This window comes from Mercenaria mercenaria, chromosome 14 (assembly GCF_021730395.1).
Source record: "Mercenaria mercenaria strain notata chromosome 14, MADL_Memer_1, whole genome shotgun sequence".
In the NCBI taxonomy this organism is placed as follows: Eukaryota; Metazoa; Mollusca; class Bivalvia; order Venerida; family Veneridae; genus Mercenaria; species Mercenaria mercenaria.
In genome coordinates, this window is record NC_069374.1 from 56,471,949 (window position 1) to 56,486,977 (window position 15,029).

At 36.0% G+C, this 15,029-nt stretch overlaps 1 protein-coding gene across 1 annotated transcript in view; it reads right to left on the bottom strand.

Annotated features, from left to right (window-relative positions):
- Positions 1 to 2,016: 2,016 nt before the first annotated feature.
- Positions 2,017 to 15,029, bottom strand: part of LOC123527895 (enolase-like) — a 33,984-nt gene continuing 20,971 nt past the window's right edge. The window contains exons 6-12 of the mRNA XM_045307616.2: positions 14,742 to 14,951; positions 14,322 to 14,411; positions 13,020 to 13,228; positions 10,007 to 10,146; positions 6,769 to 6,885; positions 3,879 to 3,987; positions 2,017 to 2,810 (exon numbers count right to left, since the gene is read on the bottom strand). Coding sequence (XP_045163551.2) covers positions 2,688 to 2,810; positions 3,879 to 3,987; positions 6,769 to 6,885; positions 10,007 to 10,146; positions 13,020 to 13,228; positions 14,322 to 14,411; positions 14,742 to 14,951 — 998 coding nt within the window. The 3' untranslated portion in view covers positions 2,017 to 2,687. The remainder of the gene's footprint in view (positions 2,811 to 3,878; positions 3,988 to 6,768; positions 6,886 to 10,006; positions 10,147 to 13,019; positions 13,229 to 14,321; positions 14,412 to 14,741; positions 14,952 to 15,029) is intronic.

The following is a 15,029-nucleotide window of genomic DNA, read 5'->3' on the forward strand; positions in this document are numbered from 1 at the left end:
TTTAAAAAAGAACTGTGAACATTAATTTCTGATGTCAGGTAATAAAACACTTACAGTATGGCTCGAAAGCCGATAGACAACCACTGGCTCTCAGTCCTAGTAGTCCAAACTGTTGGCATTTACTTTTGACTGGCAAGTCATTCACTGGGAATATATATTACATGTATTACATAACTCCTTATATTTGGACCTGGGTCCGTTCTAAGACAGGACAGTATTTAGCAAGATTGTTAACAGATGATTTGTATTTGCTTTTGTACATTTAGACAGCCATGCATAATCCAGAAGAGATGGTTTTCGGACAAAAAGGGAAAATGGATAGTACGACGATTTCACACACAGTACCATTCATTGTTCGATGGTATCTGATTCGTACGCTTTAAATATGTGTACCGGAGTTGAGGCTGATATTTGTATCTGACACCAATGGGTATTTTTATGATTAGTATCCATGTTTGTCAAGCAGTGTTTAGTTGTTCCTCCATTATTTTTGTGAACAGTAAGTGTGACAGTGTAATGGACTGCAGATGGGTTTTTTTTAGTTGCTTCTGTCATTTTTGTTCTTTTAATTGATGTTTTTTGTTTTCCAACCGTTCTTCCTTTTACCAAATAAACCTGTGTCTGACTAACATGTAAAGCTGTATTGCAAGCTCAATTAACAGATCCTCTTAGAAAATATTTGTTGATTATTAAATGCTTTGTAATATGCATTTATAAAAAGTATCCCACCGAAATCGTATGACTGGCAGTTTATCTGTTACATCAATATTTGCACAGTAATTAATACGGCACATTTAACCATGCTGAGTACAAGAGATGCAATCGATCAGTGCCTTGCAGATCTGCAATATCTACATTCCAGACGTTTTATACAGGTACTCTTCATGCTGAACACGCAGCAATAATGCAAAAACACTATTTTCATAGTACTTGAGTATACTGTATGTTAGATGGATCCGAGTTTTGTGCACATGTGATCTGTATTTATAACTATAATCACCCGCCAAACTAAGACATACTGTAGTTTTTTTTATTGGTTATTAGGAATATTTCTCAGACTAGTAGAGCTTTGGTTCACAGAATGTAGGTAAACTGTATGAAAGTGTACTGTAATTGTTTAACTGCCAAGTGAACAAAGCAGTACGTGGAAAGTTATACATCTTATTTCTATAAATAGTAGCTTTATGCTATTGATGCTTGGTTCACAGAATGGCGAAGTAACCAAATTCTGATATTTTTCATTTGCATTGTTATATATCTATTGTGGCAGGGTTTTTCCAACAAGCTCAGAACTGAAAGCAGTCTATGTAATAAACCTGGTTTAAACAAAGATTAACAATACCCGTTTTCTGTGTTGATTTTAAATTAGCTATTGCCTAAATGAGTTTCCTTAGATAAAGCAGAGCTATAAAATATTATACTTCTTTGGATAAAGCTATACAGCTGATGCACACCAATTCCAATCAGTCTTGTGACCCCTAAGGCGGGGCATTCCTTAGATCACAATGTTGACTGACCAGGACTGTTTGCATACACCACAGCATCATGTCATAAAAGGGGCTTTTTTACCTAATGTTGTGAAGTGATGCAATATAAGAATGTTTATTTTTCCAGCAGCCACCATCATTTTAGGATTTTGTCATTTCTGAGATTACTTTAGATGTAGTTAACAACTGCTACATTTAATGCAAAAGAAATGGAAAACAAAAACTGTATTAACTATTTATAACGAATTAATTTTGGTTTTGTAGTTTACCATATAGATATAAAATACACTGGACTATTTCAAGAGTATCAGAATTTCAACAGCCAAAGTCGGATCATAACAGCATAACCCTAATGTATTCCTTAAACAACACTTCTCTTTTACTGGAATCATAGGCAGTATGAAAACACATATACCGTTACCAGAATCAATCTTCAACTGTAAGAACACTAAGACCCATGACATAAATCAACTGGTGGACAGACCATTATCAAAATCCACAAGGAACAAACAAATAACAGAAGTTAAAGTAAGTTTTATTCTTTACTGTAACAATACCCTACATACATAGAAGTGAATGAAAACTTCCAGCACTGAGTTATCAATGCTTGGAGAGTCTCATTAAACAAAGGGTTGAAAAAAGTACCCCACCCTTTAGCAGGAGGGGTAATGGATAAACTAACTTCACTTGCACAGGACGTTTTGACTAAGCAACTTCTAAATTTGTTCTTATTATAACAATTGCATATTATTATGCTGAATAAACATTCTTCATTTTCTGATTCTGAGATTCTTTATTTTGTTGGCATTTAATTAGAAGCTTGATCGCCCATCTAATCCATTTTTCTTACAGAAAAAAGCATTACACATATTATATACACTGGTGAAACTGTCTTTTGGAAAGAAAATTTACCATGAAATATTTATCTTATAAATAATACTGCACCTATACAAAAGAAATTAAAATAATAGTGTATACAATAACAGCAAATAAATACCATAAGACTTTTATTTTAAACAGAGGAAAAAAAAAACAGTTGATGTACTGCACCAAAAAGCACAAAGAACAAACAAGCACTTATAGCTATCTTAAACACTGTTGCCATTTATTAATATAGCAAGTCTGTGTCTCTTTTGTGTCAAATTCATCTCAAAGTTCAAATTTTAATTATGTCCTAACATTCATATTTTTGTTTTACTCTTAATAAGGGAATCGGAATTTTTCGCCCGCATATTTGGCACCGGCCCCGAGTTCCTCCTCGATACGTAGAATCTGGTTGTACTTAGCAAGACGCTCAGATCTGCATGGCGCTCCAGTCTTTATCTATAAAACAATTAGTAGCTCTTTCTAAATCAAAATAAAGCAAATAAGCTACCAAATCACTCTTTGGGCTAAAAAATAAGCTACTGTGAAATGGTTTATATTCACAAAATTTAAATGCTGACTTTCTCTGTAAGAGTGACATGCTAATTCAAAACACTTGTGTATACTAATAAGTCTTATTTTCAATACATGTAGTATAAACAACATAAAAAGTGAATTACACAATTCATTCTCATGTCCATCAAACTTGCATTGACATGGAATCTGCTTAATTCACAGAACATGCATGTAGTCCCTAGATTTACAACAAGTGATCCCTTTTTTTTACCGTATGTAATCTCTTGATTTACAGCAGTTTGTTGGCTGTTAAGTCAAACAAACTAACAGCAGGTTATATGTCAACTTTCCAGCTTTAACCAATCATTAAAAACTACTCTAGATGCTCTTTCGCCAATTATTTCAGATATTGGCTGACAACTTGGAATACCCTAGAGCCTTCTTTAAACAAGAAAAGATAGATTCCTCACACCACTTGAATGCTGAGGCTTGCATATGGGAAGAAGGAAAACAAAGAGCACCCCCCTGCGGGTGCAGACGCTTTTCTGATTTTTTTTGTCTCTGTATAATAGAAATATTTTCCTACTCATGATTTTCTCAGTCCAAAAGGGGCGATAATTCTTGCAAAAAGCAGGATGGAGTCATATTTCTTGATGTAAAGTCAGCTACTGATGATGAACAAATGTTGCAAGTTTGATAGTTTAGGAGAAAAGTTGACCTAAACATGAAACTTCACCATGAAATCTGATATTTTCTAAGTCCAAAAGGGCCATAATTTTTGGAAAAAGCAGGATGGAGTTATGTTTCTTGCTATACACAGTCAGCTATAGATGGTGAACAAGTGTTGCAAGTTTTAAAGCAGTAGCTTTGATAGTTTAGGAGAGAAGCTGACCTAAACATAAAATTTAACCAAGCAACGCCAATGCTGACACCGATCAAGTGATGACAATAACTCATCATTTTTTTCTTCAAAAAATCAGATGAGCTAAAAATGGGAAGACATAAACAAACCTGTCCTGTGCACAGTCCAACTACCAAATCTGCAATGAATGTGTCCTCGGTCTCTCCACTTCTATGTGATACCATAACACCCCATCCAGCTTCCTTGGACATTTTCCACCTACAATAAAAATACACTACTCTGTGGTGGGAGACAGAATTATTTCAGACAAGAGCAGGCACCTGGGTTGGCCTACAGACCTTCTGTAAGCCAACTGGGTGACTTCCTCACATTACATAATTCTACACCTAATGCAAGGTTTCAAACAGACAGCACTGAAGGGCAAGTGATTCAGACAAGTTTCCTTTAACTCCTTGACCAAGGAGGCACCTCCGTGAATTTTTTGTAGAAGTGGGCACTGGTATTAACTTATTGGCAGATATAATTTTGAAAAGAATCCCCGAAAAGTATAAATCCAACATACCGGAAAACTTTGAAAATGACTGAAAAAATCAACAATGACCAAGGAAGCACCTCTGTGAATTTTTTGTAAAAGTGGGCACTGGTATTAACTTATTCGCAGATATAATTTTGAAAAGAATCCCTGAAAAGTATAAATCCAACACACCAGAAAACTTTGAAAATGACTGAAAAAATCAACAATTAGAATAGATATAACAAATGTTCACCTCATTATTTTTTTCCAAAGACGGATCACGATATATATTTTTTCTATAAATTCTGTGTAACTCTGATGGGTTTCAATATTTTCAAATAAAACTTTGAACGACTATCTTTAATTTTTTTCATAGTTTGAACACAACTGGTTCTGCTTTTGCGACCACTGTAGATCATTATCAGCCTGCACTGTTCGCTATTCCGTTACTATCTTTTTTTGTAAGCACCCCTTTAAACAGTTAATGAAATTGTCCGAATTGAAAAACAGATAGTCATTATAGAAATTTAGCAGGGTAAAAGTTTCATAATTCATACACCTAATGCAAGGTTTCAGACAAACAGCACTGAGGGGTGATTCAGACAACCCCTTTAACCCTTTGACCAAGGAGGCACCTTATTAAAACATGAAATTTAGTAGAAGTGGGCACTGGTATTAACTTGTTGGCACATATGATTTTGAAAAGAATTCCTAAAGGATAAATCCAACGTATCGAAAAGCTTAAACAAGAGGGCCAAAATGGCCCTATATCGCTCCTAGTTTTTGACCGCATGTGACCCAGTTTCAAACTTGACCTACATATCATCAAGATGAACATTCAGACCAATTTTCAAACAGATCTCGTGAAAAATATGACCTCCAGAGAGGTCACAAGGTTTTTCTACTATTTGACCTAATGACCTAGTTTTGGACTGCACGTGACCCAGTTTCAAACTTGACTTAGATATCATCAAGGTAAATATTCTGACCAATTTTCATGAAGATCCCATGAAAAATATGGCCTCTAGGGAGGTTACAAGAATTTTCTATTTTTAGACCTACTGACCTAGTTTTGGACCGAAGTTGACCCAATTTCAAACTTGACCTAGATATCATTAAGATGAACATTCTGATCAATTTTTATGCAGATCCCATGAAAAATATGGCCCCTACAGAGGTCATAAGGATTTTCAATTATTTGACCTACTGACCTAGTTTTGGATCCGATGTGACCCAGTTTCAAACTTGACCTAAATATCATCAGGATGAACATTCTGATCAATTTTCATGCAGATCCAATGAAAAATACGGCCTCTACAGAGGTCACAAGGTTTTTCTATTATTTGACCTACTGACCTAGTTTTGGACCGGACATGACCCAGTTTCGAACTTGACCTAGATATGAATAAGATGAACATTCTGACCAATTTTTATGCAGATCCCATGAAAAATATGGCGTCTACAGAGGTCACAAGGTTTTTCAATTATTTGACCTACTGACCTAGTTTTTGATGGCACGTGACCCAGTTTCGAACTTGACCTAGATATCATCAAGATGAACATTCTGACCAATTTTCATGCAGATCCCATGAAAAATATGACCTCTAGAGAGGTCACAAGGATTTTCTATTATTTGACCAACTGACCTAGTTTTTCACTGCAGTTAACCCGGTTTCAATCTTGACCTAGATATCATCAAGATGAACATACTGATCAATTTTCATGCAGATCCAATGAAAAATTCGGCCTCTACAGAGGTCACAAGGTTTTTCTATTATTTGACCTACTGACCTAGTTTTGGACCAGACATGACCCAGTTTCGAACTTGACCTAGATATCATCAAGATGAGCATTCTGACCAATTTTTATGCAGATCTCATGAAAAAAAATATGGCCTCTACAGAGGTCACAAGGTTTTTCAATTATTTAACCTACTGACCTAGTTTTGGACCGCACGTGACCCAGTTTCAAACCTGACCTAGATATCATCAAGGTGAACATTCTGACTAACTTTCATAAAATTCCCATGAAAAATGTGACCTCTAGAGAGGTCACAAGCAAAAAATTACGGACGGATGGATGCATGGACTACGGACGCCGTGCGATCACAAAAGCTCATCTTGTCACTTTGTGACAGGTGAGCTAAAAATACTGAAAAATCAAAAATTGCAACATTCTAACAAAATGCTCACCTCATTATTCAATTCAATTAACAATATATATATTTTATATGGATTCTGTGTAACCGATTGGTTTCAATATTTTAAAATCAAAATGTGAACGACTACATTTAATTTTATTCATAATTGCAACATCTTTTAAAATTTTCTTAACCCTTATTATGCTGGACACAATTGGTTCTGCTTTTGCAACCAGTGTAGATCATAATCAGTCTGCACATCTGTAGAAATTTAGCAGGGTAAGGTTAACAAATTCTGGGCTACAAAAGTGTACATCACCAGATAGTCAATATAGGAACATTATTCTAATTTCAACAAGATAACTGTCTCAAAGTAAAAACTTACGCTTGGATAGATTCTGTTACACTACCAATCTGGTTGACCTTCAGTAACAGGCAATTACATGCCTTCTTGTCTATACCAGTTTGTACACGCTTTGGGTTTGTTACTAGCAAATCATCTCTGAAAACATTAAAAACATTGACATAATAATTTTATTCTCAACAGTTCAACTGTGCATTAAGAAACTCAATATTCTAAGTACATAAAGGGCCAAAATTTTATCAAAATGGCATGCATATCAATAATATGGTTCTAGGTCTACATACTCCCCTAATGATGATAAACAAGTGTGCAAAGTTTCAAAGCTGTAGCATTTACAATGTATGAGGGAAGGTTGACCTAAACAAAAATTTTAACCAACACTGACGACAATACAACAAGTGACGACAATACCTCAAGTGACGACAATACCTCGTAGAATTTAAAAAAAAACAAGAGGGCCAAGATGGCCCTAGGTCGCTCACCTAAGAAATACTCCATAACAGTGTAAAACATGTTTGACCTAGTGATTTCATGGAAACAAATATTCTGACCAATTTTCATTAAGATTGGACCAAAAAATTGGTCTATTGCGATAAAACAAGCATTTTCTTAGATATGACCTAGTTTTTGACCCTAGATGACCCATGTTCAAACTCGACCTAGATTTTATCAAGGCAATCATTCTGACCAAAATTCATGAAGATCAACTGAAAAATACAGCCTCTATCACATACAGAAGTTTTTTCTTTGATTTGACCAAGTGACCTAGTTTTTGACCTCAGATGACCCATATTCAAATTCGACCTAGATTTCATTAAGGCAATCAACCTGACCAAATTTCATAAATATCAACTGAAAAAAACAGTCTCTATCGCATACACAAGGTTTTTCTTTAATTTGACCTAGTGACCTAGTTTTTGACCTCAGATAACCCATATTCAAAACCGACCTAGTTTTCATCAAGGCAATCACTCTGACCAAATTTCATGAAGATCAATTGAAAAATACATCCTCTATTGCATACACAATGTTTTTCTTCGATTTGACCTAGTGACCTAGTTTTTGACCCCAGATGACCCATTTTCCAAATCAGCCTAGATTTTATCAAGGTAATCATTCTGGCTAAATTTCTTGAAGATCAGTTGAAAAATACAGCCTCTATTGCATACACAAGGTTTTTCTTTGATTTGACCTAGTGACCTAGTTTTTGACCCCAGATGACCCATTTTCGAACTTGGTCTAAATTTATTCAAGGCAATCATTCTGACCAAAATTCATGAAGATCAATTGAAAAATACAGCCTCTATTGCATACACAAGGTTTTTCTTTGATTTGACCTAGTGACCTAGTTTTTGACCCCACATGACCCATTTTAGAACTCGGCCTAGATTTCATCAAGGCAATCATTCTGACCAAAATTCATGAAGATCAATTGAAAAATACAGCCTCTATCGCATACACAAGGTTTTTCTTTTATTTGACCTAGTGACCTAGTTTTTGACCCGAGATGACCCATTTTCGAACTCGGCCTAGATTTCATCAAGGTTATCATTCTGACCAATATTCATGAAGAAGAATTGAAAAATACAGCCTCTATCGCATACACAAGGTTTTTCTTTGATTTGACCTAGTGACCTAGTTTTTGACCCAAGATGACCCATTTTCGAACTCGGCTTAGATTTCATAAAGGTTATCATTCTGACCAATATTCATGAAGATTAATTGAAAAATACCACCTCTATCGCATACACAAGGTTTTTCTTTGATTTGACCTAGTGACCTAGTTTTTGACCCGAGATGACCCATTTTCGAACTCGGCCTAGATTTCATCAAAGTTATCATTCTGACCAACATTCATGAAGATTAAATGAAAAATACAGCCTCTATCGCATACACAAGGTTTTTCTTTGATTTGACCTAGTGACCTAATTTTTGACCCGAGATGACCCATTTTCGAACTCGGCCTAGATTTCATCAAGGTTATCATTCTGACCAATATTCATGAAGATTAATTGAAAAATACAGCCTCTATCGCATACACAAGCTAAATGTTGACGGACGACAGACGCCGGACGACAGACATCGAGCGATCAGAAAAACTCACCTGAGCATTGCTCAGGTGAGCTAAAAAAATCAGACAAGCTTAAAAGACCTTATCGCGGGCTTAGGGCAAAACGGTTGTAACTCCTTCTTTATTTCAAATAATTTACAACTGTTTTGCGCTAAGCGTTATGCTAACCTTACAAGTTATTTATTGCCAACGAAATCAATGACATTTTAGAACCTACCTGACTGTTTGTAAAAAGGTTTTATTTAATTAAAACAAGACAAGATCATTAAATCAAATCAAACAAGAGTCCCACATGTTCTTTGAATGTGTATTCTAGCATAAAACTGCTGTTCTTGCCACTTTTCGGGGGTGTTTTAACAGGAGAGAAAACGTGTGATAACAGAGAGATCCTCACGCTCACATGCTGTTATAACACCTTTTTATACATGCACATTCTGTGGCAAAGCATAAACGTCATTCAGCCCCAAAACCGATAATTCAAAATGAAATGTCAACGTAAATAAAGAAGCTGTGTTCAATAAACGCTTGATGCCCCCGGTGGCATCCTTGTCATTACAAAGCAACCTAAGTCCAAAATGAGGTCAAGGTCAAGGTCAAACTGAGGTCAGGTGATGTCTGAAGATGAGGAATGGTCAGAGGTTAGATCTGCATTAGTATCAAGTCATTCTAGTAAGGGGTATTGATGCTAGACGAAACGGTCCCATTTGGTTAACCAAGAGATGGCCAATATAGATCAACCTAAGTCCAAAATGAGGTCAAGGTCAAGGTCAAACTGAGCTCAGGTGATGTCTGAAGATGAAGAACGGTCCCATTTGGTTAACCTCGTACGGACAAACGAACGGACGGACGGACAGGACAATCACTATATGCCTCCCGCATCAGTAGATGCCGGGGGCATAAAAAAGTCGGACATTCCCGTGCATTTTTTTAAAATTTAATGACGTTGACAGACATTGTATTCATTTATCAGTTTCGCGTTTTATGCTAGAATAGCGTTAGCGCATGTTCATTTCGTGTTATAACATCTGCATAATCCCTCAGGATTCTGCAGATGTCATAACATGAAAAAACATGCGTTATCCCTACAACAGTACAGACTGGTCTGATTATCTTTTTTTTTTTTAAATATAAACTTAAAGAAAATTACACAAGTGTGCAGCTTATCTTGAGCCCTGAAGTATTTCTTACCCTACAATCTGAATATCTACTTCTCCAGTGAGTTTAGTGTATGCTCCCCAGTCATCTTGGTCAAATGGATCTTCAATTGATACTACTGGGTACTTCTTGATGAACTCTTTATACAAGTCTCCTAGTTTTTCTGAAGGCAGCTGAAAAAGGCAATGAAAGCTGGTTAAAACAGCAGTTCGTTCATAGGTTTTTGAATTCATCAAATTATGTATGACATTCACAGTTCGCTCAAGTTGTTCTGCTAATGAAATTGCTCCATTTTGTTCAAATCTGACCATTCTATGTCAAAATTAATACAGTTGTCACATCAAGTTTATATCTCATTCGGTATACTGTAGAGAGATCAATCCCAATTCCCTATTAATTTCTTACTTCACTAACCCTTGCTAGAAATTAATATCTTAAAACAGCTGTATTGAACTATTAACTCTACATGACTAATATAAGTCATAACACATGTATCCATCCCACTATTAACAAGAGTGCCACACTGTCATAAAATATGCCCGTCATCGAACTTGGCCTAATTCGAGGGCCATAATCCCAGAGTGCCTGGGGCAATTTAGCTGGTTGTCAAACTTGGCCGAGATATTATGCCCACAAACATTGTCAGCAAGTTTGGAGAAGATTAGATGAAAACTGTTCAACTAACGAGAGCGGACAATGCTAAATTTGCAGTTTTTCAAGTAATTCAAGGGCCAAAATTCAAGAGTCCCATGGACGATTTAACTGGTTATCTAACTTGGCTGAGATTTATGCCCACAAACATTGCCAGCAAGTTTGGTGAAGATGGGATGAAAACTGATTGACTCAGAGAGCAGACAAGGCTAAATTTGCAGTTTTTCAAGGCTAAATTTGCAGTTTTTCAAGTAATTCAAGGGCCGATATCCAAGAGTGCCTGGGGTGATTTAAATACAAGAGGGCCATAATGGCCATATATTGCTCACCTGTCATCATTGCAATTAAGGACAAGAAGGTTAAATCAAAGGCCTGAAGGGCCTGAGTCGGCTAATGATTGATGTACTGACAGTATAGTCTACCAGTTTCAGTTGGTTTTAGTTTTTTTCTTAAAATTTCATAACACAGCTCGATATTTACCCAAAATATTATGTCCGGATACGATTACACTTTTCTCCAGTTTCAACAATATATTTTACAAATTGTGATGATACGAAGACATTTAGCAATTGGCAGTATCTGACATTGAAGTTTACGGTTAAATTACCTCTTATTTAAATCTTTTCATAAAAAAGTTGTTTCGTTTCATGAAAGCAGCCAAACATAGACTATCTACTTTCGATTTCAAAAACTACAAGAAAATACAATTTAATGTTTCGCCGATTTGTTTATTTCTCGAAAAATAAGAATTAAAATCATTTTTAATATCAGTAGTAACTAAACAAACCAGTAAGAGCTTCTTCTTCAGATAATTTATCTGTTTACTGACTGCAAAATTCAACCCATGCAAAGTTTATAGAAATCATACGATGCGTGTTTACGTTCAATGTGGGAGAATTAAGGCTGATCGGCTATGTTACCTAACGCATCCAGACGATTCAGATTTTGTTTTTAAAAAAGCATTGTGTGCGTTTCTGTAATTTTATATACGTTTTTATACGCTTAGAAATTATTAGACATGCGTATTTGCATTATTTCTATACGCAATTTACGCTAATACGCATCTTATCTGGAGCCCTGTGGAACTATTTTTTGTTTTTCGCTGGATGTTACCCAAGCTTTGTAAGCCTGCGCAATTCTTAAAATGCACATTTATGATTAATGAGTTACATTCGAGTACTGCACAATTACAAGTCATAAATATGACAGATTACATCGTAAATTTGGTCATAGCAAAGGGAATTGACATAATTTAACTTCATTCATGCAGTGAACTGTTTGAAGTTTGAGAAATCTAATGAAACTACATCCCTTCACAGCAAGGACTTGTTAAAAGGCTTTCAGCCTTTAGCCGACTCAAAAATCATAATCAAGATCAATCAAAAGAATCATGAGAAAATATAGTTGAGAAAATATAGTTGAAATTTTCCCTAAAGGTACAGATATGTCAAAAATACACCTATAAATTGAAGGTACCATCCATGTTGTACCACAGGAAAGTGGTTTCGGTTTTTCCCTCTAGAACCCATTACGGGATCTGGCCAGTTCAAGAAAGGAACCAAGATCTTATGGTGACACAAGTTTTGTGCAAGTTTGATTAAATTCAAATCATAAATGAAGCTGCTATTGTGCAGACAAGGTCAAAATAGCTATTTCTGGTCCATAAGATGACATAACTCTGGAACCCATAATGGAATCTGGCCGGTTCAAGAAAGGAACCAAGATCTTATGGTGACACAAGTTTTGTGCAAGTTTAATTAAATTCAAATCATAAATAAAGCTGCTATTGTGCACACAAGGTCAAAATAGCTAAGTTTGGCCCTTTCAGGGGCCATAACTCTGAAACCTATCATGGGATCTGGCCAGTTCAAGAAAGGAACCAAGATCTTATGGTGATCCACGTTGTGTGCAAGTTTGGTAAAAATCAAATAAATAAAGCTGCTATTGTGCAGACAAGGTCAAAATAGGTAATTTTGGCCCTTTCAGGGGCCATAACTCTGAAACCGATAATAAGATCTGGCCAGTTCAAGAAAGGAACCATGATCTTATGGTAATACAAGTTGTGTGCAAGTTTGGTTAAAATAAAATCATAAATGAAACCACTATCGTGCAGACAAGAAATTGTGGACGGACGACGGACGAAGGGCGATCACAAAAGCTCACCCTGTCACTACGTTACAGATGAGCTAATAAAACCTTTGAAACATCACATTTTTGTCATTAGTTGGTGAGTGAGAAGATCAAGAATCACAGCTCTTTTCTTGCTTATTGCATTATGTCAAGAACTAACAGATGAGTACTGAAACTAGGAGGCAATGCTCTTGTTTTAATACTTCTTACACTGCACATTCATTGATCACGAGAAATTATGAAAGTCAAGTGAATATATACATACATGGTCCTTTTCCTGGGACTCTGAGTTCTTGAAGTCTAAATCATAATATTTCTTATCATCTTTCCAGAATTCAGAGGCTGCTACATCCATGCCGATTTTGATCTTGTCTGTATAGCCAGCCATCTTAATAGCCTCTGCAAGTAGTGCAAGCCCCTCATTGTTGTCCTGAATGTTGGGGGCAAAACCTCCTTCATCTCCCACATTGCATGCTGAAAGTAAAGTAAACAAAGTTTGATTGAAACACTTCAGGAGCATGAATTTAATTATTGTTTGTTTTGGGTTTAACGCAGTTATTACAGTTATGTAACTACGGGCAGTTAACCTAACCAGTGTTCCTGGATTCTGTACCAGTACAAACCTTTTCTCTGCAAGTTACTGTCAACTTTCCCACATTAATCAAATGTGGGGACTAATGATTTCTGACACAATATCTTTTATAAAATCCTCATGGCTGCTATGACATACGGCTGCCCAAGGATCGAAATTGTGACTCCGCGACCTGTAGATATGCGTTCTCCCTACTACGCTAAGTGGGCAGGTTACATGATTAATAAACCTAGACCTCTTGCTCAAATACAATACTTTACTACTAGTATGTAAAATTGACAGTGTAAGAGATAATTCATTCTTCATTCATTACTTTTTATAACGTAATATTCTTAACCTTTAGTACAGTCCTTTTTTAATTCCTCACCAAAACAAGCAAAAATTGTTAATTCAGGGCACAAGTCAACTTTTGGGGACAGGTACCCATACTCTCAGGAAGGGGAATTTTTCGACATTTTAAGACGAAAAGGGGAAGTTTAAGCCATGTATATGTAACTACATTTCACACTTATTAATACTGTTTTCAATCATTCCTAACTGATATGACTATATTGCAGCAGTAATCTTCCTTAGAGGCACTATATAATATTAAAAGAAAGAGTTCAATATCTATTTGTGTCTAACAACCTATCATCAGGGGAATTTTCTTCTGAGAAAGGAGAAAAAACATATTATTTTAGGAGGGGAATGGTACCCATATTCGGCCCCAAAAATGGCCAAACTAGTGCCCTGTTAATAAGTGTCCAGATGCAACAACCTATGATTATAGTATAGCACTAAAAACACATAGCTGTAGTCCCATGTACAAAAATTTGGTTTGTCCAAACAGAGCATGCAGAAACACTAAAAATAGCATTGGAACCTATTTTTTTCTAAATGGTAGTGGCTTCATGAAAAGTTTTGTGACAGTTTGGCCTCTTCATTGGCCTTTTTAAGGAAAACAAGTCATTAATATTTTTGCTCCAATGTACTCACCATCTTGGCCATACTTTTTCTTAATGACAGCCTTCAGGTGATGGTACACCTCTGTTCCCATTCTCATTGCTTCACTGAAAGATGAGGCCCCTAGAAATATAGCATTAATGTTTAAATAAGTAAAATATGCACAGTTCAACTGGATTTGGCAATATATTTTTGAAAAACAAAAAGAACAGCTGTCTGAAGACAGGAATGCTTAAGTTTTCAACAGCCTTGCCAAATGAATGGATATTAAAAGTTTAAAAAGGGTGATAATTTTGAAAAAATGCAAAGCAATTATGGAACCTGTGCTCTGATATCAGATCATCAAAGTGAATAAGTGTATGAAGTTTCAATCCATTCCCATTAGTGGGTACTTAGATACCAGCTTAGTGTTTAGTGCTCTCTTGAGCTTATTTCTCAAACAGTAATACAAACCTGTAGGGAGGATCATGAATTCTTGCATGGCAAGTTTGTTCCCAGCGTGACTTCCGCCGTTTATCACATTAAATGACGGCACAGGCAGAATCACTTCTTTATTACCAGCCAAATCAGCAATGTGTCTGTATAAAGGAACTCCTTTCTTGGCTGCCCCAGCCTTGCAGACTGCCAGAGACACTCCAAGGATTGCATTTGCTCCAAGTTTAGCTGAAATTTATATCAAAGAGAAATAAAATTTCACAGATAATCATACTGAAACTTACATGTCTGCATTTTATTACTGTA